At 36.3% G+C, this 25,231-nt stretch overlaps 1 protein-coding gene across 1 annotated transcript; it reads right to left on the minus strand.

The window, feature by feature from the left end:
• Positions 1-339: 339 nt before the first annotated feature.
• LOC113494004 (multidrug resistance protein homolog 49-like) lies at positions 340-24,985 on the minus strand. Its single transcript, XM_026872103.1, has 26 exons — positions 24,272-24,985; positions 22,333-22,372; positions 21,193-21,389; positions 20,306-20,450; positions 14,049-14,149; positions 13,404-13,575; positions 13,162-13,286; positions 12,736-12,931; positions 12,379-12,603; positions 11,791-11,977; positions 11,291-11,433; positions 10,774-10,982; positions 10,254-10,348; positions 9,736-9,915; positions 7,601-7,716; positions 6,982-7,122; positions 5,818-6,000; positions 5,310-5,513; positions 4,874-5,003; positions 4,599-4,794; positions 4,109-4,271; positions 3,735-3,929; positions 2,712-2,921; positions 2,237-2,383; positions 1,874-1,982; positions 340-1,229 (listed from the first exon to the last, which is right to left on the minus strand). Exons 1-26 carry the CDS (start codon positions 24,295-24,297, stop codon positions 1,141-1,143), a joined length of 3,924 nt encoding a protein of 1,307 aa, XP_026727904.1. The 5' UTR covers positions 24,298-24,985; the 3' UTR covers positions 340-1,140.
• Positions 24,986-25,231: the final 246 nt, after the last annotated feature.

The following is a 25,231-nucleotide window of genomic DNA, read 5'->3' on the forward strand; positions in this document are numbered from 1 at the left end:
GGAATAGTTTCAAATTCAATCAGAGCAACAGTTACTTTTCTTTCCATCCCTTTTAATTATCGTGTTTTTCATTTTACAAGGTCCTTTTTTCATAAAGAATAACTACTTATTCATGCTTATTCTTTTACATTTCAATCCTACTAATATTGTAAACTTTACGCGAAAGTTTGTATATATGGATGTGTGTTCCTTTTTCACGCAAAAACCACTGAACAGATTTAGACGAAACTTGGTTCATAGATAGCATTTTTATACCGATTCTATATATCCAAGGGATCATTTTAGAGTTGTAGCGGGCGGGCCCGCGGGCAACAGCTAGTTTGAAATAAAACACAGAAATATAATTAAACATGTTTTAATAAACCTAAAGCTATAAAGATATGAGTAGTTTATCTATATCTACAAATGTAAGTAAGTAATCTTAAAAATACAAAATGCAAATAAGTTTATTAATACTGACATACTAGAAATGAGGTCGTATTTTACGTTCCGACTGTTCCGAGATATTTTTGTTCAAGAGTGAGATAGAACTATGTCAACAGATATAGCTATCTCGTTTTAACGACAAAACGGTTTACAAATTGGACCTTTAATATGGCCGATTTAAAAAGAATTCACTTATTACTTATTTCTAGAACTATTTGTCAAATAGGTTATATAACTAAAAATAAAGTAAATTAAATCATATTCGATATTGTCGAAGTACAAACTTTGTAAATAAGTAAAATATAATATAGCGTCGTTGATTACGTGAGTAGGAGATAGTATTATCAATCATCATGTTTTTTTTCAAGTCATTTTTAAAGTTGATAATTGTGTAATATTACGGCAATGTTAATTATCTTTGTCCCGGCGGGGGGGGGGGGGTCTGTCAGCACCTCTTTTTGGAGAAAACGAGACGAAATACGGTGTCCCTCTCCCAAAACCGCAATAGCGCTACTTTAAGAATAAGTACGTAGAATAGAAAAGTTCAACTGTCGAAGGAGTGTAGACTAAAACTAAGACGACGAGTGTAGTGTAAGATCTTCAGATCAATCTTTTCCACATTTACCTTCCTTTTACAAGATCTAGTCTCTCGGAAAAAGTGTTGTACTTCTTTTTTTGTAAGGTAGTTTTTTATGGTTTGGTTATTTTAGTGAATTAAGTCATGTTCTGTCCTCTGCACATCTTCCAGTAGCTGCCTCTTTGGCTTACAAGCTCCGAATGGGATCCACGTTCAACAATTTTTCCTGATAAACAAAAATGATTTAGGAAAACATTTAGGTAAAGGCGCAACAAAATTAAAAGACAATCTAGGATATCTTTTATCTAATCGGAAAACTAATCAACAATAGGGATGATGACAATTTTTTTTGCAGTGTTCTTGTAGTTTTTTGTATAAATGGATACGTATTTTTTAATTTGTCCCGCTAACATAAATTGACCAAATTACAGTGAATGAAACTTCCGCGTGACGTCACGATTGAGTATAAATTTTACTCTATCGTTACGTCACAAGCCCCCTCTCCTAAACTTTAAAGCAGTTAATCTTTGTCAATTCTAGTTTTCCTGAAAAAGGAAAAAATACGTGTCTCATACTTTTCAATTATCTAACTGCGGGACTAATGAGATTTTTTCTTTTTATACCCGGTCATCATCCCTATTCCTTAAAACTTATGCCAAAGTTGACATATATATTTATGTTGAAATGGTTCTCAGAGACACTCAGATATCGATGAAAAGCTGACAAAATAAAATTAAAGCACGACCAAGTCGATATCAAAAAGATCTATTTAAGTATCGCTATTCAATTACTTCCTTAGGCAAAAAACCAGCCTTTTGTTTATCAGAACTTAGGTTTGGATGTACTCATCCATTAATTATACTGTATTACCTTTATCTAGAACACAGATAAGATCGGCATCTTTGATAGTTGATAGACGATGAGCTATTGTGATGCACGTGCGCCCCTTGGCTGCTTTCTCCAAAGCTTCCGACACAGCCTGTGAATAAAGATTATTCAACATTAATGAGCAAATAAAAACGCGAAACTTTTAAAAGTAAAAAAGTATTAACAAAGAAAATAACATAAAAAAAATGAAATCCTTTTAACTCTTTCCGCGCTTGGAAATTTTTTTCCGCATGCGTGCGCATTAATCCGCATGTCGTGTGTTGCGGAATTTAAACTTATTATTAGAACTGTAGCTTTTTAAGATATGAAGCTCATAAAATCTTCATAGATTATATATTTGCTTACCCGTTCGCTGTTAGCGTCCAACGCTGACGTGGCTTCGTCCAGCAGCAACAGTCGCGGCGACCTGATGAGAGCGCGCGCGATGCACACACGCTGCTTCTGACCTCCCGACAACTGCGCGCCGCTGGCTCCCAAGTTAGTGTCATAACCCTAGAATTATAGGATAGATACTAAAATAGGTTTCTCGTTTTATGTATTTACTTAGTTAATACACAGTTCAAGGGTTTTGGCTCTAATCTTCAAATTAGAGACAAGGTTGTTTCAGATACAAAAAATAAGTTTGTCTGCTTCCAAATAATAACAGTTCATCACTGAAGGCCCACCGCCAAATGTTAAAAGACGTGTAAAACGGTCATGTCATTTTCATAAAAGCAAACTAAAAGTGGGTGATTTGCGAATTAATTGCTTCGCCAAGGTAGTAGTCGATAAGTGGCTAGGGTTTTATAGGCGTACGTCAAAATCATCGAACAGAACTTACTTTTGGCAGTGAAACAATAAAACTGTGTATATTAGCAGCTTTCGCGGCTGCTACGATTTCGTGCATGGTGACCTTCCGGTTGTTATCCCCGTATGCGATGTTTTCGGCGAGAGTCCGGTCGAACAGCACCGGCTCCTGCTGCACCACACCGAGCTGGCGACGCAGCCGCGGCAGGGTTAACGAAGACCTGATGTCCCGACTGTCCAGTTCCTATAACATGTAAACGTCCTGAAGTAATTTCAGACATCATGTCACCAACAGCCAAGCAAACAAACACTTGACTTCTGATGCAAGCTCTTCTTTGCAATTTCATCATTGCTTATCAATTCTATTGAAAGAGAACGTATCAGTTTAAAAGAATCCGGTTGGCAACAAATATCAATTAAGTCTGTACAACCGTCTTAGGAATACTTCCAGGAGAGTTTGATAAAATGAGATAACTAAAAATGGCCAGACATAATGAGATTAGTCAGCAAAAAGAAAATATTTCATGAAATATATTCGATAAAATATCGCATGAAAACGTGATATTTTATGCGGTAAAAAACTACAAGATCACATTACTAAGCAATTTCTAAAAGAAGTATTTTGGAGATCATTGTTAAACAAGATAAAATTATTTAAAAAAATCCCAGCAGTAATATGGATGACAAATCATCTTTAGCAAAATCGCAAAGACTGAGATGTAGTAATTGATATCCTCACGTGAAAAACGGATTTCCATAATAATATCCCGTCTTCCAAATTTATCATCAAACGATATCTAGAACTCGCTCAAATGAGTCATCAGAATTATATTACAGTGCTTTTTTATTTTATTATTTCTTCCCGCCATAAAGTCGTTGGGTAAAACCCCACAACTTTTAATCGCCTAGACCAATTTTCTTCAAACACGTTTAAGAGAACTCGCACGTAAATCAAAAATCAAATCAAACTAAATTAAAATGAGACGATGTCATATAAAGACACGTAAGACTTATGACAACTCTCTTATTGCGCCGAGTGTCAAAAAAATTCACGTACAATGTTACCGGAATCGGGATCGTAGAATCTTTGCATTAACTGAAGGACAGTCGACTTGCCGCACCCAGATGGTCCGACTAGGGCTACAGTTTTTCCTGCTTCCACCTTCAGATCAACTCCTTTCAGCACTCTCTGGTGAGCCCGCGTCGGGTAACTAAACTCCACATCCCGAACACTGAAGTTGCCGGATGCGACCTAAACCATACAAATAAAAAACAATCTGTTTTGTATTGTGTTCTATTTTTTTTTTTTTGATTATTTATCGATTCTTGGGTACCGGGTAAAACAGGTGAATATACATTTTCGGGCCAAATATAATAATTAAATATAAAGAATAGGTTTTAGGTTTAGTAGCCAGTGGGTGAAGATTTTACCCAATCCTTTTTGTCCCTGATTCCGTCCTCAGTCCTGACTCGAGGGGTTCTTCTGATGATGGATAGTATACGAGCTCCACAAGTTTTGGCTGAGTTGAAGCTTGGAACATACACCAAAGATTGTCCTAACATGTAGGCACCGTACATTATAGCTTCGTTCACCCTGAAACATGAAATCAGTTTAAAAACTAAAACAACGGCTGAATCCCACGTTCACTTCATGCGGGGACTCAATCACAACGTTATCTGACGGCCTCCGTAGATTTGAAACACAAATTCTTTAAGAGCTTCCGCAAAATACAAATATTTTATCACACTATTTTCTATTGCTGTTCTTCAATGTGGACATCATTACAGAAATATTCGGAATAGGGCGACAAATTAAAGTAACGGTTTTCATACTGAACTATCGGAAAACTGCATACCAGTAAAAAAATAGTCTGCAGTTTCTCAAAACCACGTAAACATGCAGATACTTGACATTACTTACAATAATACTATCTTGTACTCAATTTCTCCATAAGCAACCAAGACTGCACCGTAAACAGTTGCGCTACAATACGCCATGAAAGGCACATAGACTCCCAGACCGAGGACCAAACCCCTCCAGCGAGTCTTCTTAGTAACTGCCTTACAAGCCTCTACTAACGCATCCTCGAACTTCTTGAGGAATATTTGCTCCACGCCTGGAAACCGACATGGCACATTCTCAATCTCATTTTATTAAATCAGAGGTAAAAATTATCAATTGCGTCACTTTCCTACCTAAACTCTGAACTGTTTTGATGCTGACAACTGCCTCAGTCGCAATGGCTGTTGCTGACTCCATAGCGGCACGCTCATCGGTCTGAGATTGTTGGGAAACCATTCCCTCAAGCCATATACTGCCAACCATCTGGAAAAAATTACTATACTATATTGCTATGTTACGACTACCGCAGTCAGGAATTTAATCCTTGTGTCGCGGGCTGTTCACAAACCCAAACTCAGATCACACTCATGGATCACACAAATACTTGTCCTTCGCGGTGAATCGAACCCGCGATACGGCGTGCTCAGTGGGTTTGTCGTGGTGACCTCAACCGTGGTGCTCATCCGCGCAGTTTTCTTCAGACAGAAATATGTAAAGCCAATCAAACCAAAAAAACCAAATAAACAAAATTTTAGTTTTTAGAGATGATATTAGGATTTCAATACTGACCAGTGGTAAGAAAACTGTTCCAACTAAAGTGAGTTTCCAGTTGTAGCAGATGGCCATCAAAAAGCCAACGAGTACTGAACTGAGTCCTTGTAAAATAAGACCTATCCGCAGACCAGTGGCGCCTTGCACCTCAGCCGTGTCTCCGCTCAGCCTCGCGCACATGGCACCGACCGTGTTGCATTCTTTGTCGAAGTAACCAATTTCCTAGAAATAAAAAGCATGATCCAGAATAAATATACATTGTTTATTGACATGCGTGGGAGTTAAAAAAATCAGGTTTATTTATTTGCGATTAATTGTTCCGTATAACCATTCTTCTAACAGTCTTGGTACTTTAAGTGACAGTAATGAATCAGGATGTTGCTAAAGTCCTTGAAAAGTGCGTGCTTATCTTACCTTCGCAAATATTTTTCTAGGAAACACGTTATCTATCTTGTGATATTCAATGTATCGTGATGCCTATGTATTACGATACATTAAACATCACATACCTAAAATGATGCTGTACCTGTTTTAGGAGAGACGAAAAGTATTGTTGACGCAGCCGTGTGGTCATTCTCAAGCCGGCAGTGGTGAATGTGGTACTTTGCAGGCACATGGACACTCCAGCCACAGCTGCCACCACGATGAACATACCCGAGTACAGATCAGCCAAGTAAATCACTTCGTTCCTATCTTCTAATACGAAAATCTAGAAGCAAAAACGTATAATGTTACATCATTGTTTTTCATGAAAATTCTTGGGTGATAATATTTTTCAAAGGCTAAAACCCATAAAGGCAACTGCCAGAGATTAATAATCTAGATAATTTATCATATTTCGCTTACTCCATGTTACATACTAATGGTTGAAATGAGGATGATTACCGAAAGGCAGAATCTGTTGTTTGTACGTGCTCTATGATATTTCTTATTTCATTCTCGTACACGACATAATGCGATTTAATAGTAAGTTAGGAATAAATGAATGTCACACAATGCTTGTTTACAGAGTAACCAAGGACACTTCCTAATGGGGCTAAGCTACAATTCTTGTTAATAGACGTGTTTGCCATGGCAGATAGAAATCAGATGAGACTGGCATGGAATATGAGAAACGTGAAGCAAACCGTCAAATGTTTATTTAAAGAGTACCAAAACAATGGCCCGCAAATGTTACAATAATCCTAATGCTAGCCAAAGCCTTATCCCCAATGGAAGAAAGCCACCTTGGTTGCTCGTAACATGTAAGCGATTCCAGATTCCAATATTTATTAGAATCCAGTTGATCAAAATGTTCTGCTTCATAATTTGTTAGCAGTATAAAATCATATAACTCTGAATCCACATATATACATACTTGTTTTTCTTGGGTACTTACATCGGGTTCGAACTAGAAATCTTTGCATACAAATCACTCCCTACACCCACAAGACAACTATGAATAGATGGCAAAGGTATAGAGAGAGTTGTTTTTCTTTTACGTCACCTGCACTAAATAATGTGATTGCAGTAACATGGAGATATAGCCCTACACTCAGAATAAGCATTCGAGGATCACACAAATGCTTGAACTTATCCGATCGAACTCACGACACATCCCGTACGGTTTAATATGGTATCATATGCCATTCATTTACTTATTCTATATTATTCCGCATATTTTATTCAGTAATATTTCACAAGTACTTACGCCACTGGAAAATCCGAAGAGCAAGGCAAACACGGGGAAGCAAGCTCCCTGCGTGAATGCTGCAATGGACCCTATAGTTATCAAAGGCCATTCTGGCGCATTCAGCTTCAATATCTGCCAGTCGCTTACAGGTTTCACTTCCTAATAAAAAAGGGATAAATTATTAAAAACATTCACCTCATAGCTGGGCTCCTATAGGTTTTACCTTTTTGGTTCATGTATGTTCAGAAAAGTCTATAAGTAAGTAGTATATTTCCAAAATTGGTTGAAATGCTTAACCGTTCTCGTCTAAACATCACAAGCAAACAATTTCACACAATAGCCTTGTTTTATATTAAGGAAGTATAATGCGGACCTTTCTTGAAAACATTGTAAACAAATAGTTTTTTATCAAGGTTAAAAAAATAAATTTTCTTGTTATCGAGGTTTGCCTGAAATATTTTCCCGTGACCGCTGGCTCTCGAATTCGTATGATAAGCGTCACTGATCGTGACTTAAATAACTCACAAATGCTTGGAATGAATGCTTACGAAACATTCTCTTATCACGGCAATTTTAATGCATTTATTTTTGTCTTTTTAACATTTTTACTTTTGGTAGAAATGGTCTCCGAACTTACTTCATCTTCATCTTTCTCTTCGTCAGATTCATAGTCCGCGTTGTACACGAAGTTCTGAAGGCCGGTCGACACGACAGAGCATATAGAACCACGTGGTGTCATCCAGTCGTGCGAATCTGAGAATAATATTTAATTATTTAAGAAGTTATTATTTACAATAACAGTTGTATCCACCAGAAACAGCGATTTTTTTCGTTGCCTCTTCTAAGATATTTCAACTAACAGTTTTGTCGCAGTGGCTTCCTGGATTTAATTTATATTAACTCACTTTGTAAAATATTTTCGGAAAAGTAACTGATAGGTATTCATTAAATAATTATTAAAACACATCCTGTACGCTTTATTGCACGAAAAGCTGTAAAGCTCGAATATTCCGCCAGGGGCGCTGCCGACATTCGGGGGGAAATTAACGACCTTGATACTCAAACGATAATATTTAGGTTAAAAGTACCTTAATTAAAAAACATTATAGATATAACATAAATCATCAATCAACATAAACATCAATCATCTTTTAATAAAAAATGTTTCCGAGGGCACTCACTAGATGGCGTTGGTAGTAAAAATAAAAGTCGCAATGGTTTCGTTACGCCGTCTTGGTTACATCCGCGGCCACCCTTTTCATCTCAACATACTCTACTTACATCTAATTTTTGAAGGGGCTCTCTGCACAATGAGTAGGGAGCTTCAGAATACACTTAACTTTGCCCTACGCGTTAGGGGAAGGGGAAACCGACCTTGTTTCTATTCGAAACAATTTCTTTGAATTAAACTTGGTTCCTGTGCTTTGTCCGTTTTAGGAGTAAGCTTTTGACGGCCATAAAATTTACCATAAATTAAACTTTTCTGATTCGATTTATAATTCGTTTTTTTACTCTCGTGAATTGATAATGGGTGTATTTCGTTCTGTTTACATAATATAAAAGATTGACTCTCAATTCAGGCATTTTGAAAGCTGTCAGTGTCTTTTCAGATAAAGTGTCTTTGCAAATCTATGAGAATCATAATCAAAAATATTGAATACTAGCTGTTGCCCGCGACTTCGTCCCCGTGGTTAGATGGTATAAGTTATGATTTATACCTGCCCTGTTTTTTTTTTACATTTTCCATTGTATCTTCTCTCCTATTAGTCGCATCGTGATGGTTTATAGCCTAAAGCCTTCCATGATGAATGGTTTTTTGAATTTTTCAATTTGGACCAGTAGGTTCTGAGATTAGCGCGTTCAAACAAACAAAAAAACTCTTCAGCTTTATAGATTAGTATAAATTTAGAATGTTCTATACTAATATTATAAAGAGGAAAGATTTGATTGTTTGTTTGACACGAATAGGCTTCGAAACTACTGGACTGATTCGAAAAATTCTTTCACTGTTGAGAAGGTATATTATTCCCGCTGAACATATGCTATATTTTATTTTAAATAATATGAGGGTACCGTAAGAAAATTGCGATAATGTAACCGGGAAAAAAAGATGTAAAATCGGAAACCTATTTCTGCGTACGCTGCTAATACTATTGACAATAGAACAAAATGATGTACTACGAGTTTGTTTTACCTCGCGGACAAAGTCGCGGGCAACTGCTAGTTACTCTATAATTTAAACTATTTACTCTTTTTACTTGAATCAATTAAACAATGAACGATAAGACAAGGCACCAAACGCACATACAAGCTGTAATAAAATATTATGTTACAGATTACATTCGTCAATATTGACGTTACGAAGATAATTAATAAACTAGTGACGTATCTACTACGGGTGGTTTAAAAGGGAAAGGAAGTGTTTTGACGTTAAAAACACGAGTCTGTTGTGATAATACTTCTTCTAGAATATGAAAATTTTTAAACAAGTGATGTTCTGTAAAACTGCTAATACTAAAATGATGAAATAAGTGGAAGGGATGGATTATTGATGAAAAAAATGCAGTGGGACGATAATGGACAGAAAATACAATAATATATTATGTTAAAAAAAAAACGTTTTTTAATACCATTGATTATTGATCATTGATCTTTCATTTGGTTATCAAAAAAACAGACACAAGTACTCGAAGAAATAAGAATTGTGTAATGGTCTAGTGGTAATGGAGTTAAGCAGACCTTCAACTTTTTTTTTATTATTAAGACTGTTACCTCTCTTGATAGAGTGATGTCTGTGTACGCGTCTGTTGGATTTCCTTTTCACATCAGTCCTTGGTGCGATGACTGGTTCTCCAGCAGCTTCTGCATCACCATCCGGTTCTTCTAGAAGAGTATCTATTTCTTCAGGCTCCTTGTTCTCTTTGCCTGTGGTTACCAGCTTGTGGTATACACCTGTAATATCATAAAAAAATCTATAGCTTTAAAATGCTATAAACTTCATATCTGTCTCATTTAGTCTGACTCTTCAACATCCTTACTCAATTTTGTTACCTAATATTGCAGTGCATTCGTAATCGTGGCTATACTTAAATTGACAACCTCTTTTCGTATAAGTAAGCATTGCTTATACCTGTGCTAAGGCGACTTAAGCTATTGCTACTTTATTTTTTTCAGGCGTTTTAATGCTTATGATATTTATGTCGCATTGTATATATGTAGTATTTATATTAATTCTTGATATGGACATTATAATATTTGATTTATGTTTAAAGAAACATTTTCTTGCTTACCTTTTGTTTTCATCAGTTCATCGTGTGTACCTTCCTCCACAATTGCGCCTTGATCCATACAGATAATGCGGTCGGCGTTAGTAATTGTTGATAATCTAAAGTAAATGAGAATGTTAGATAATGTTGCTAGAGACAACAAAGTAAGGCGTCGATTAATACAATTAACCTTAATTATTTATTTAGCCAAAGAATATACTGTAAATGGGCACGTATCAGTCGTGTAATTATACGGTCTCCGTACAAATGCAACCTTACCTGCACTTATAATCTAAGAGAGTAGGTACTCTTGAATATCTATATTAAACATTGCAGAATTGAGAAGGAAAAGAATAGTGGTTTCTTAGGTTTACGCGAAAGTTAGACATTGAAATGAAACTACTACTACAGTTGTCGAAACGTCGGGAACTAAAATGTAAACCGCGATAAAATCCGTAAAAGTAGATTCATTTCAAGGAAAAGGATAAATATGCAAATATTCTTTTAAAAACAAAAAAGAAACAGTAGTCGAGGCATAGCTCACCTATGTGAAACCATGATAGTAGTTCGTCCAACACTGACGCGGTCGAGAGCGGCCTGCACCTCGCGTTCAGAATGAGGGTCCAGGGCAGAAGTGGCTTCGTCCAGGAGAAGTACTGCAGGTTCACGCAGTAGAGAGCGGGCGATGGCTATGCGCTGCTTCTGGCCACCAGAGAGAGATGCACCTCGCTCTCCTATCACCGTGTCGTAGCCCTGAGGAAAACCCAAAAATCCATAGGTTTTAGAACAAACTGTTAAACGAACGCCTTTCTCTGCAATTTATGGTCCACAGTCCTTGAATCTAGACACACGCATTGAATAACTTAGTCATATATAGGGAGAATCCTCATGCACACCCGTCCTTTCGGGGGGGAGGACGGGTAGTGTCAGACTCTTACTGATTACCCTACCAGGATTAAATTTACAAGGCTACAGTAAAGGAGTGATATCGTGTACCAGAGATCAGCTAATAGACTATTACAAGTATATTGCAGTGTGTTGCACAATTTTAGAATACTCACATTGGGTAACTGTGTGATGAAATCATGAGCGTAGGCCATTTCAGCGACAGACTGCACCTCTTCACGTGTAGCTTCAGGGAATCCAATAGCAATGTTGTCGAATATCGTTCCTCGGAAAAGTACAGGCTCCTGACCGACCACACCTGAAAGTGTTCAGCTCATGTTATTCAAGTAATGAGATGTTACTTACTGAGTTACAAGTCGACTTTAAGTGTCATAATGACACTTTACAAAAGATCTTATTTACGATCTTTTGTAAAGTGTGAACGATACTTTGATTATTATTAGAGTTGATTTTAAAGCAATTATTATTTATCGAATCTTCGAATAACCTGCTCTATGAAAGAACAGACATGAACAATATAAAAAATATAATCGCTTCTTTTTGGTTGAAGGGTGCCATGCCAAATTCTTAAGCTTGATGGGAATCTTTTGAAAGTAAATCGGCAGGCGGTGATTCCCTCTAAATGGTAACAAAAAAATTTCTCCAAATCCCTTACCAAGACAAGACCGCAGCCATCCCAAATTCAGATTCCTGACATCCTTTCCATCAAGTCTCACGGATCCGGAATGCGGATCGTAAAGTCTTTGCAGCAGCTGTAGTATAGTAGATTTGCCGCAACCAGATGAACCGACCAATGCCACGCATTCGCCGGCTTTTATTCGAAGTGAAAAACCATTCAGAATCTGTTAATGCATAATGTTATTTTTAGCACAGTATTAAAAGCGGCTGCAGATCAACAACAAACGCTAGGAAATGTGGAGCGATTGAACTAATACCCAAATCATTTATCACTCACAGTAAAATGGAGTATAGACTAATATTATAAAGAGGAGAGATTTGTTTGTTTGACACAAATAGGCTTCGAAACTACCGGTACGATTTAAAAATTTTTTCATTGTTGAGAAGCTACGTTATCCTCGCTGAAAATAGGCTATAATTTATTTTAAAAATATTAGGGTTCCGTAAGAAAATTGCGATATTGTAACCCAAGGTGTAACAACTTATATCCTCTCACCACGCGGACAAAGTCGCGGGCGTCTGCTAGATATTCATATATTAAAAAAAAGACTTAAATAAATTTTACCTTCACTTCAGGCCTGGATGGATAACTGAAATGAACGTCCTCTATCGTGATATCTCCTATTACTCTCCTTGGTGACAATCCTGAATTGTTGAGACTGTCGATTTTGGGCTCCCTGTCTATCAACTGGAATATACTTGCGGCGGCACCTCGAGCCGCAGCAAACACTTCTGCATGTGGTACGCAGAACGTTATGGATTGGGTGGCCATGTATACTCCGAAGAGAATCTGGAAATCGAAATACATCGGGTGATTTAAAAAGATACTAATTCTCAAGCAGGGATAGATAGATACAAGTTTAGGACCTCAGTATTCTAAGATACTACTGACTAGTACTGACAAACGGTAAATGAAACTTACACTATACACAACTCCAACTAAATATTTTCGTTCATCATCTGGTTTGTCCCAATCGATGAAAACGAGCCGGGTTCCGTACGTGAAACCAATGGCATTAAGTGAGTATGTTAATACCCAGTTAAAGCCGTTGCCCAGGCCTGTGTAGAGGCCTCGCTTGCGACCTTGCTTCTCCGCTGGCTGAAGCAGCTTCGTATACCTGGTGATGTAGTAAAAGAATTTTATAGCAACAGTAACTTTCGTACTTTCATAAGATCCGTGTTTACTAGTCAAATCGTCTTCTAGTCCCTGGCTTGCCGCAGTGGTAGCCCATGATTTACTTCTGCGTTTGGGTCCGAAACTAGACAGGGGGAACCGATAAATACGCGAAGCCTCTGCCAGAAAACAAAAATAAAACGTAGAACACTGATAAAGATATTATTACACTACCTGTCAACCTCCTTGTTTTCTCCATTGAACGCTACGATCGTTCTGACAGACTTCAGCACTTCTTCAGCTTGTTTACCTGCCTGACTGTACGATTCCATCTCCAACATAGATGATTTTGTTTGATACTGGAAACAAATGCCAAGCGTTATTACATGTAAAGACATTCTTGGCACCGATGATGTGGAAGTTCCTTTAGCCACCATATATCGTCTAGAATTTACTACATAAACAAATAGACTTACATTTGTTAAAGCTATGGAGACGGCTATAGAAAACGGCATAACGGATACGCAAGCCAAGGTCAGCTCCCATCCCAAAGGAAATGCAGTGCACAAACATATTATTGAAGTCCCCACGAGATTCGAAACGACCGCTAGCTTCTCACCCATACCTTCTTTTAAAGCCATCAAGTTCCTGAAAGAAAAGAGCATAGTCAGTTGACTTGATAAAGCAAGTAAAGGAGTCCAAAAGAGGGCAAGAAACCTTCATCTTAATGGAAATAGAATACAGTAGGAAAAACACAGCTGGACAAAAAAATATGTAAGCTAAAATACAATCCCAAAATCTCCTTACAATACTAGTAATAGTTCTGTAGCAATATTGTCAAAAGCCATAATTGCTAATAGGCCTTTAGAAAGTTCTTACTTCGTAGTCGTAGAGTAGTAATAAGTCTTTCAGAGTTAAGAAAACGACTACCACTTTAAGGAATTTAATATTTGTGTCATTGGAGTCACATGCACAAATACATGCAGACTCAGGACAAGCAATCGTGGATCACACAAATGCTTGTCCTACATGGGGATCGGAACTGCGACACGTTGCGTTCAGTTGGTTTGGCATGGTGATTTCAACCACTCGCCTATCCTCTCAGTTACATTTATACTCACTCAGACATTTTCGAAGCCAAGTTGAATTCGGAGTCAGTATCGAACCAGGACATGTCTTGTCGGAGAACAGACCTCAGAAATTTCATTCTTATTCTTGTTATCTGTTAAACAAAAAGTATTTACTTACAAACAGCTGCATTTGATTTGAAATATCATACAAGATGGCCTATCTTCTATGCATATCTTCTTAAATAATAATAGAAATAATCGACCACTTTCACATTTGTATTATTTTGTACCTGAAAACTAATAAACACTTAACACACGTTGTTATTTATTTCTAATAACATACATAAAACAAATAACTGATGAAAAGAAAAATGATCGCTTTCATCACAAAACATTGGTGCTGGGTGGGAATCGAACCCACGACCTCTGGTATAGCAGTCAGTTTCACTAACCACTAAACCAGGCCGTTCAAAAAATATCATTAACATTACTTTGAATCCCAATATCCCATCAAGGCCACATTTATCAGAAACCAGGCGTTATTTCGTTTTCGTTGGCACCGTGTCCCTAGCCCGACAATCAGCAGTAAGGTCATCAATTAAAAGCAATTGATTTCGCTGTTGCTCCTGTAAAATTTGATTGCGCTATTTATTTTTATGATAACATATAAGCATAAAGATTAAATGCCGACATTATGTGAACTGAGGCGGGTACTGTGTGTTGTTATTTTATGATGTTTTAATATCTTATTAGTTTAGTTTATCGTCTGCCACTGTATAAAAAGATTTAAAAAAACGTCTGTCTCATGCAGGTAGACACGCAAACTCAGGACTAACACTCGTGGATTACTCAAACACTGCTCATACGTCATTTTCAGTGGGTAGATCTGACTCAAATTTGACAGCATTGATAGCCACTCCATGCTGTCAAATTTAAGCCAGATTTATATTTAATTTCCACCTCAGCGTTACGGATCTTATGTATCGTTTTTTCTTTTTAGCGGCTACTCTAACCTGCGATGGTGTTATGACTGGCTATTAGATGCAAATATTATGTTTATGTAGTATGTTATATTTATCTTAATGTACTTGCCATTAACTGCCCTGTTTCAAATTCTTCCATAATTCAATTTCATCCGAAGCTTGTCTGGAAGAGATTGCTTTTTAGCGATAAGACCGCTTTTTGTACTCATCATATTTGTTCGTATTGTCCTAATTGGTTTTTCCTTATGGTTTACAATAAAGAGTATTATATCTAAGAGGATCTATCTATCTATTAGCTCATATTTAGTTTATAACTTCTGCTTAAACATCCGCGTCGCAATTTAATCACATTATTTGTTTAATAAGCTATACCCGATTAAAGTTCTGAAGATATAACATATGTAAATTAACATGTATTGGCAACTCTTTGTCTAATAATAATTAAAGTCCTTCATACATACATACTCGTACTTACAGTGTTTTCGCGAAACGTCAACGGTAAAGTTGCGACAGCGGTTTGTGTGTCAGTACATAGAAATCTAAATAATAAGGTAATAGAAGTGCCAACGCCGCATTACCTTGTCGCTACACTGGTGTCTCGGACGACACCAGCGCGCGAACTTACGCTCAGTCGCTCGCGGAACGTTGTCACAGCAAGAACCACTAAAAATGGTGTTTTGCGGCATTTCTCAGGCTGGAAATTCATCTGCATCGTGTAATAACATAAATAAATAGATAACATTTTATCGGTAAGTAAATTATTGCAGTAATATTGATGTTATTGCAAAATTTTTGATTTTAAAACAAAACCTTCATTATAAACCATATGAATATCGCAACATCCTGCAACAATTGCATTCTTTACTAATCATTGCCTCTGCAGTAAGAGACTTACGGAAATACACCGTTGTAAATAGAGAAATGTATCAAAACAAATAATATTTATCAATGCGATCGTATTTGCAGTGGTATGGCCGCACAAAACTGTCGCAAATAGTGATGTGGTTAAGTGCGGATGAATTATCCAGAATGAAAAGAAACAATTTTAATATTTTTTTGTTTTTGTGAACATATTATTGAATTTATTTTTATTTCAGATTCCCACAGGATGCAAATAAATACAAAAGACAAGTGGATGTCTACCACGGGTAAACAAAATTGGTACCCTATAAATTAGGCCGAATTTACACTATGAAATTAGTTGCTTGCATGATAACTTGCCGCCCGCCGCCGCCAGCGCCCCTCTGCATTGTTACGGCTCGGACCGCGCTCACAACTGACTGTTTCAAAAAGTACGCCTTGCGTTATAGCATAGCATTGAATAAAAATTGCAATTTAAATTTATTCAAATCTCATAAAATGAACGTTTACTAGTCATTCGATACATGAACTGGGCTGCTTTTGTAAGACGACTAAAAAGTCACCGTATATACCAAACCTACCTACCAAGTATTTCCTAATAATATTTTTTTTTGTCAACCGACAATTAGCGATTTTGTTTTTGTAAGTAGGTACATATTATAATGTAATCCATAGAAGAATACAACAAAAAACATTGTCACTCATAATTTCGTCTTTCATTATATTTCAGATCCGTAGTCAATCCCTAGTGTAGTTTACGTAATCACTACAACTAATGCAAAAAAATGCAATGACTGTGTGAGTTTGTGAATCCATACAACGACAAAGTCAACCTTATTGCAATAGACGTACGGCCTAGTGTTGTTTGCTTGGTCTTCTCGATGTTAATGTTTGCGTGATTGCGTAGTTATTTGCTGTGAATGTGTTGAAGCCCCGCCCACCGGCGACATGCGTTTCGATAGATCGCCGCGGTGTATGCCATTTCTATTACCTTGTTATTTAGATTTCTATGGTCAGTACCATCGGAATTTAACGAAATTCTCCATAATCCGAATTTTGCGGCTGTTGTCAACTCATTTTTTTTTTTTATGTTTTGTTATTCATATAAGATTTCCCTGCACGAAATTATTAATATACATAGAAGATAACAGTTATCACACCCTGAATTAAAATGTATCTGGACAAATGCAGTAGTTAAATTCGCTACTATATTGTAAGACCGTGTGGCCTATTGGTAAGGGCATCCGATATGACAATCGGAAGGGAGTGGGTTCGAATCCTGCCACGGTCATTTGAGGCAGTCTTGTCCTTTTTATTAATAATAAAGATTTTGTTTTATTTTACACTGATTTGTTTTATTATTATTTAGTACAAGATAGCAAGTTTCATTAGCACGATGGGACTGACATCGTCACTAAGTGTACAAAAGTCCCTTAAATAAATAAAGTCTTAGTTGAATTAACTTTTGTTTAAAATTTTATATTGTTATGATATCGTTAGGGCTTAAACACGAAAAAGAACAATAATAAGGAATTAATAAAATATAGTACTTTCAACTATTTTACAAATAGCCGTGACGTCTTTTCTCCCTTAGGTCAGCAGGTATTCTACAGGTCTGTACAGACATAAAAACGCGAATGACGTGGCACTGCAGGGCAGATTTATTCAGTAAGAGTCTGACACAACCCGTTCATGTATCACGTATCACGTATCACGTATGGTGAGTGGAAGCCCGCGGTGGGTGTATGAAGGATTGCAACGCATTGCCATACACCGACACAAAACGGGGATGACGTAGCTCGACGGTTCAGGTTTTAGTCAGTAAAAGTCTGACACTACCCATTTCCTCCCCCGAGGGAGTCGGTGTCCAAGAGGATTCCCCCGCCTTACCAAAAAAAAAGGAGTCTATTAAGATTTCCTCGCCTCAGCAATACCTTTTAGTTATTGAGTAAATATTCAATATCAGCCAAATTCATACAGTCTAGATTTCACAGACGTCGCTTATTTTGCTTCAAGTTCAAGTAAAAAAAAAACAAAACTTGATTGAGAAGTATTGAATTGACAAAGGCAAATGAATGTCTAAACTGACTAAACGATAGTAAACAAATAAAAGTACGTTAAACATTGCGCGGAGTCCAGCTCTTTATTAGCATTGATTGAGTTATCGTTCCGCTGTGGAATATAACATAGCAACCTTGATTACCTACAACCAATGACTCGGTGAATAAATTACACAATATCAACAAAGTACTATGAAAACTTGTTGTTTTTTTTATTGAAAATCTGAAGAGGATTTTCAACGTCGACTTTGTATTTTGAAGGCGCTATACTCGTAATCTCCGTGTTACATAATTAATTAATTATGTTCTTTTAAATATTTGACTTTCATGTCTTCCTGACCTTTTAACGAATGCAATTGATGGTGCAGTACGAAACTACAAAATCTTTTGAATGACTTGAAAACCCAAATAGGTTATCTTTCGGCCTTAAATTAAAATACAATCGATGAGTCTGTTAACTTTAATAACCCAGTATTTATTGGCATCATGGTTTCGGCCTCGGATATAGTTTTGGACAATATAAATTCCTTTGATATTGCCATTATAATATAAATAAATAGGTCAATATGTCGTTTAACAAGCGAATCAACTCGGCTAAATATTATAGTGCTCCAAATTGTCTTCAGAGATGTTATGTCAGTTTTATGCCGACGAAATTTTAATGATTAAATGTCACGGGAAGCAAGTGTGATACTAGATAGTTCATGGTCAATAAAATGGCTTTCTAAAGGACAAAAATCACTCTAGAGAGTAGAAGTACTCTCGACAAGAATTAGTAATCTATACTAATATATAAAGCTGACGAGTTTGTTTGTTTGAACGCGCTAATCTCAGGAACTACTGGTTTTGTGTTCAATAGACCATTAATCAAGGAAGGTTTTAGGCCTTAAAACATCACGCTGCAACTCATAGGAGCGAAGATACAATGGAAAATGTGGCAAAAACGGGGAAACATATTAATCTTCGAGGGCTTTCGTTCATAAATACTTAACCCATATCTTCTAACCACGCGGACGAAGTCGCGGGCAACAGCTAGTCTACCCATATGACGCCATTTTGTCTCCTTGGAATTGGGTGTAGAAATTCATTAATTCGTTGGAACGTTGGCTTTAGTCTTCTTAATTCTACCTTGGTAACCAACTACCAAACTCCTAGTAACAATCCTTTGTAATTTGATATCAGGTTGGAAGCTGGAGTGACCCTTGTTGGGAATCTAGAATTAACAGCACTAATTCCTCTATAAATTGAGTGGATCATGTGTAATGTTACAATAACAAGTCATTTGTGTAGGGCGGGACGGTGACAATCCGCCTCGTGAGCACTGACAATGCACTCGCAATTAATTAGCAAAAGCCACGCGATTATGACATAATCGTTGACACAAAGTTCATCAGAGTTGGATGCGGACCAATTTGTTGGATAATAGACGCTTCTTTTTCTTCTATTAAGCGCTACTCTTCTGAAAAGCAAGATATCAATGCGTTCAAAAAAAAATTTGATTGCATCGTTGATTTTTTTTATTGACGAAAAAAATCAGTATTTTTCTTATAAGTTCAGCGAGATTTTCAGAGAAGTTTCAGAGATTTTATATTATCGTAGCTATTTCTCTAGTCTGCGTTTCATCTTCGACTTTTGTTGCTAACTGACAGAGAATGGAATGTTTAAACTTAATTAAAGGTTGTTAGTTGCAATCAAGGTTGTAGGCGTTGTAACTTGAATTTCTTTCTTACACTGAAGTAGGTTCGCTAAAGTAACCTTTCCCAAACCAGCCAATTCCAATAAAAAAACTTGTAACGCCGAAACAAAATGAGTTTTCAATAAAAAGGGAATAACAGAGTTAGCTTTCAAAATTCTTCATTTTCATCTCTACAATAGGGATGATGACAATTTTTTTTTGCAGTGTCCGTCTTGTATTTTTTTGTATAATAATGGATGCGTATTTTTTAATTTGTTCCGCAAACATAAATTAACCAAATTACAGTGAATGAAACTTACGCGTGACGTCACGATTGAGTATAAATTTTACTCTATCGTAACGTCACAAGCCCCCTCTCCTAAACTTTAAAGCAGTTAATCTTTGTGAATTATAGTTTTTCTGAAAAAGGAAAAATACGTGTCTCATATGATACGTTTCAATTATCTAACTGAGGGACTAATGAGATTTTTTCTATTTATACCCAGTCATCACCCCTATTAGTATAGGCGACATATAGATCCTTATGAATGAACATGCCATCTGAAAATCAGTGCTGTGAACGCTTACACTGAGATGGATCCTTGTTACACTAAGTAATAAGTTTGTCTTGTAATATAATAATGTGTGATGTTATTTGATAATTTTCCGAAAGATTTTATTAATGGTTTAACAGTATAAATTGTAAACATAGTTCAAGCTGTCGCTCACCTGTCGTAAAGCACTCCAGCTGATGAGTCCGACAGACAGCATACAAAATATCAGAGATACTCCGATACTGAGGAACAGTCCTATTGCCATCGCCTTCGCGTCCTCTATAAGAGCAGCCATGTTCTCGGCATAGGAAGCATTTAGCCTGTTGGTAACAAAACACTTTCATAAGCGCAATAGCTTCGATATATTTCTAGACATGTTCAAAAGCTGATGTTAGTATTGGGGAGTTTATTTTTGTTTGTGATAGGACCAAAAAATCAGTAATATAGACTATCACTGATAGAACTGGGAAGAAGAATACATACGTTGTGCCTTCTAATCTTATTATTGTCTAATATACTACAATCCCCGATCTAAGAAACTCGAGATTTTTGTTTACTTTTAAGAAATATATGTTACTGTTTATTTTATGTTTGGCGAATAATAATATTTCGCCAGTTGGTTCGAAGAACCAAGTCTTGTATGTCTACCAGGCATCTGAGCTTATTGTAGTTATTTTACGGTTAAGCTCCTTTCCTATACAACATATTTAAACATGTTAATCAAGCGATAAAATAATACGTAAAACAGACGTTTACGTACGTACGTACTAACGACAGAGTTTGTTCTGTTTCTGGATGAAGCCTTACTATTTGTTAAGCCTTAATTGTTTTATTTTGGACAATATTAGATGACTTAATAATCAATGTTTTAAATTTTAGATTCCTCCTTTAGAAATTGCGCTACAACACCCGGTCCTGGACCTTCCGCACCTTTTTTAAATAATTTATTCATCGGTCTGAGGACGGGGCTTGGGACAACCCAAGTTGCGGCATTCTCGCACCTTGCTTCTCGCATGCAGCTCGAGCGGGCGAATTAATTGTTATGTTTTTTAAAATACTCACAATCTTCTGCCACCCCCGAAAGTGGAGGTAAGTGGCAAGTAGCTGGTGAGCCTCTCCCGGTAGGTGGTCCTCTCCACGAACGCTGTGCTGAGCTCCCCGATCTGGACCAGGTTGTAGCAGACCCCACCACCACTCGCCAACCCGAACAGGATACCCAGTAATGTAGCCAACAACTCCGTGCATGTTGCGTAGCGGAACTGATGCAAAATGAGACCAATTAAAAAAAGGATTTAACCAAAAATTGCACTCTGACAATTGAGTTTCATTATAGATATTTGAAAAAGGTGAGGATATTGATCTTGTCCTACATAAATAATTTTTTCTCCACTCCTAATTTTAGATTCAATACGCCTGTAAAACACATAAGGCTGTTGTGTAAAAATACCGTTTTGCAGTTTCAAAAGTATTTCATAAGTATTACTTTATGAAATGTTTAGGAAATTGTAAATACCTGTTTATAAGGCACCGGTGGTCAAAGGTCATTTGACATTTGTCATCATAACTTATAAAAAAAATGTGTTGTTTTGTTAATTATGAAAACCTGCGTTTTATAATTATTTTCTTGTTTCTATTTTCATCATTTAAGGGGCTCTGTTTTATCACTAGTTTGGCCAGTCTTGGCCAGCTGTCTCGGAATGAGTGGGATATTGTTGTGTTGTTTCTTCTTCACGGTTGAGCATTGATAAAGTGGTAAAGGGTGTCTGAAAGGCGGTTCTGTCAAATGCAACTGAGCGTAATTTGAAAAGATGACTCTAAAATTTAGATAGCGACTATGAAACGAGGACCTTCTGTACGGTCTATGGGTAGACTGTGGATCTCCATCCGCAATGGATTTCGTATCTACGAATGAATCAAATTTCGAACATCTCACCTGACGCTCTTTTCCAGAAGTCCGTTAGGTTAAACCTATCGGTTCTCTCGGACAGATGTAAAACTTGCCTAATTAATGGACAAAATACCACCTTGCTGAATTGACTAAAGGTGAAAAAACGGGAAAAGCATACATAAGCTCTTGCCTGCAAATTCTAATCTCTGGTCTAATCTTACTGTTATTCCGAAGTTAATAGTATTACCTTAATTAGGCTCTTAGTTAGTAATACATGACACGATGTTATTTATGAAAACAAAATATAAACTTACAATTTGGTAGTACGATAGCCGTTGTTCCGGTTCTTTTTTTCTGAAACAAACAAAATGTATGAGATGGCATTCCATCAAACACATTAACTTCAGTGCTTATAGACATTTGTTCAAGCATATTTAAGCCAACGACTTTATCCTTGAAGACGCATGGACGTAACAGGGATATGTTACGAAACATTATCAAGGAAATAATTAAAATGACTCGCTTTGAAGTTTATTGGTGTGCACAGGTTAATGGATATGCCTCTGAAGTGGAACTTTAGAACAAACACTACTATTGTCAATATTAGTTCCAGTATAAACACTAGCTTTGTATGACAGACCGCCAGACTTAGAACAAACGGTAACGGGTCGAATAATGCTTGTAAAACGCAGGGATGAAACTAAAAGCTCGTCCCTTAATATGGTCATTGTAGGAAAGAGTTTTCAAGTATATAAATTAGTTAAAACTAATAATAACCTTAGATTTATTTTTCAGATAATAATGCTTATAAAAAAAAATCATGTTTTGGAAACGTCATCAAGGGACATAAAGAAAGAATTTGAAGAGTATTTCAAAGCGTTTTCTGAATTAATTATTCCGTAACGTTATGGCTATCAAAGAAAAAACTAACCAGCCTCTTTCGCCAAGTGGCATTATGAGGTAACAGGCTTTGAAACGTCACTTGAGCAAAGGGTTGCTACTCGAATATATAACTTCAATACATTGAAATTTCTCTCTCTATTAAAATACATTTAAAGTACCACGGTCACAATGTTAGTTAGAAAACTCCTTCAAAAAATCTTGATCGTTATAAAATTATATTTTCATTCTAATAAATTAATAAGTGTGAGTCGGCTACTATATAATAATAATATTATCTTTATTGACATAAAAGTACTATACCAACTATCTAGTTTTTATACCCCTAAGTGATAATGTGTTGTCCATCCTATTCTGATTTGTTTAAATGTTTCAGATATTAGTTGTTTGCTGTTGTCTGTTTTTCTGACCACGATATGAGTCAAAAACCACTGATTTTTTAAATATAAAAATGAATTGCATTAAGGGAACGTTTCGAAGTTGCAAAAACCACTTTCGGAGTAATAGTCCGAAACTAGTCGGGAGCTCCTGATAAATACGCGTTAGTAAACCGTTGCATCATAATAATGAATCAGTCTCACGATAGTGACTATAAGAAATTTCATAATTGTTAAGAAGGGAAGTAAAATATTAAAACGCATACTAAGTTCAAGTATATTTATAAAGATATCTTGTTGACTTTGATTTCTTTAGTCAATTATCGTAAAAATAATATGTAACATATCAAAAACTTTAAATTGATGTAGAAAACCTTTTTTATTAAATTTTGCGTGGTGCGAAGTTCCCCTTGTCATTCAGACTTAAGGAATCGTTGCTATTTACTAGTTTTGGAATAAAATATAGCAAAAAAGTAAATAAGTATTGATTCTAAGTTTGTCAACTGGAATACGATTTATTTGAGTTCCTACAATTTCTATTTAATAGTTGTTTTTATACGATATTACAGTATACTGTCTATTTCGTTTAGTTAATGTTTGAAAATAAGTATAAGTTAAGTAATTTAGATTAGGTAATATTACATTTTCACTTTCTAAATACTGTGGAACACTGAAGTATTAACATTATTCAATCGCTTTGGCTGTCTAAACGGAAACGGAAAATAATAACCACACTACAAAAAAAAATACCAACTAAAACTAAGAATAAATTGCAATTAAATTAAAAATAAAATCTCAATCACTAAAATGACTCAATATTAACACTAGCAAGTCTATAAACTGTTAAGATCAAAAACATAATAATATGTCCGATAACATTCGCTTTGTTTAACCATTCGATATCAAAAAGTAAACAATCAATATAAATCATAAAATATAAAAAAAATAAATCGCTATAGCTGTGTAAATGACTTACTGTTCTTTTTTCTTCTTGGTGCCCATGTTGCCGAAGTTCACGATTTAGAAGGTGCGGGAGCGGGCTAGTTTACGTCTGTCTAGCCCGACAGACCGGTTTGAATTGACGAACGATCCTGAATCTTTCAGTGCAAACGTCGGGAACGACCTCACTCGCTCTCGTTTGAAAATAACAACTTCATGGCAATCGGTGCAATCGGTACGGGCACTTAATTGTTGCTGAGTGGGAATGTGTGGCTATGAAAAGTACGAAAGAATTTTATTGAATAGTAACGATGACGATAGTAAATGTTTATGTATGGGTTCTGAATTATTTTATTTTACAGTTAATATTAGTAAGTGCGGTGCCGTGATTTTAAAGATTATTCCGATTTGTTTCTATAATTACTAAATAAAAGTTTAATGAAGTTTTCGGTAACAACCATTTGATCTTTCTGTTGTTATAGCGCCAGAAAGAAACTTACATCATCCGTGCGATTTAAATGTCTCCCGGTTCATACGCTGCACACTGATGACAGACAGACGGTCGAACAACAATTTTTGTTATGGATTTCTTTTTTCAACAAGCTTACCTCAAGTTTTTTCGAATTGAATGCGTATTCACACAGCGTAGAGCAAGTTCAGCAAGTAAAAATAACTCTGCTAGTGATCCATCTGTAATACCGATAGGCTTCAAGTACGCTTGTGTAGTCACTTGGAAAGAAGACGTCCACATAAACATGAAAAATGAAAAGTGATCACTTTGAATTCGTTTTGTTAATGTTGCCGTCGGTAATACTGAAGACAGTAACTACTCCTCATTGGTTTAGGTACCTACCTACTTAAAAAGGTAAACAATCTTAATATTACTTATATAAAAACACTGTATAAAATAAATAAACGTGATATAAAACAGATATTAATAGACGTTAGAATAAGTTTTTGATATGTTACATATTATTTTTACGATGATTAATGGAAT

The sequence above is a fragment of the Trichoplusia ni genome, chromosome 5 (genome assembly GCF_003590095.1).
Source record: "Trichoplusia ni isolate ovarian cell line Hi5 chromosome 5, tn1, whole genome shotgun sequence".
NCBI classification, from domain to species: Eukaryota; Metazoa; Arthropoda; class Insecta; order Lepidoptera; family Noctuidae; genus Trichoplusia; species Trichoplusia ni.

What these genes read in the sequence shown, in the direction of transcription:
- LOC113494004 (XM_026872103.1), bottom strand. Translation starts at nt 24,297, where the DNA reads ATGGGCACCAAGAAGAAAAAAGAACA. An exon ending in ACTATCATGGTTTCACATAG is followed by an intron (nt 10,349 to 10,773) that starts GTGAGCTATGCC and finishes CATTTACTTTAG; the next exon opens with ATTATCAACAATTACTAACG. An exon ending in ACATCACTCTATCAAGAGAG is followed by an intron (nt 7,717 to 9,735) that starts GTAACAGTCTTA and finishes TATTATTCTCAG; the next exon opens with ATTCGCACGACTGGATGACA.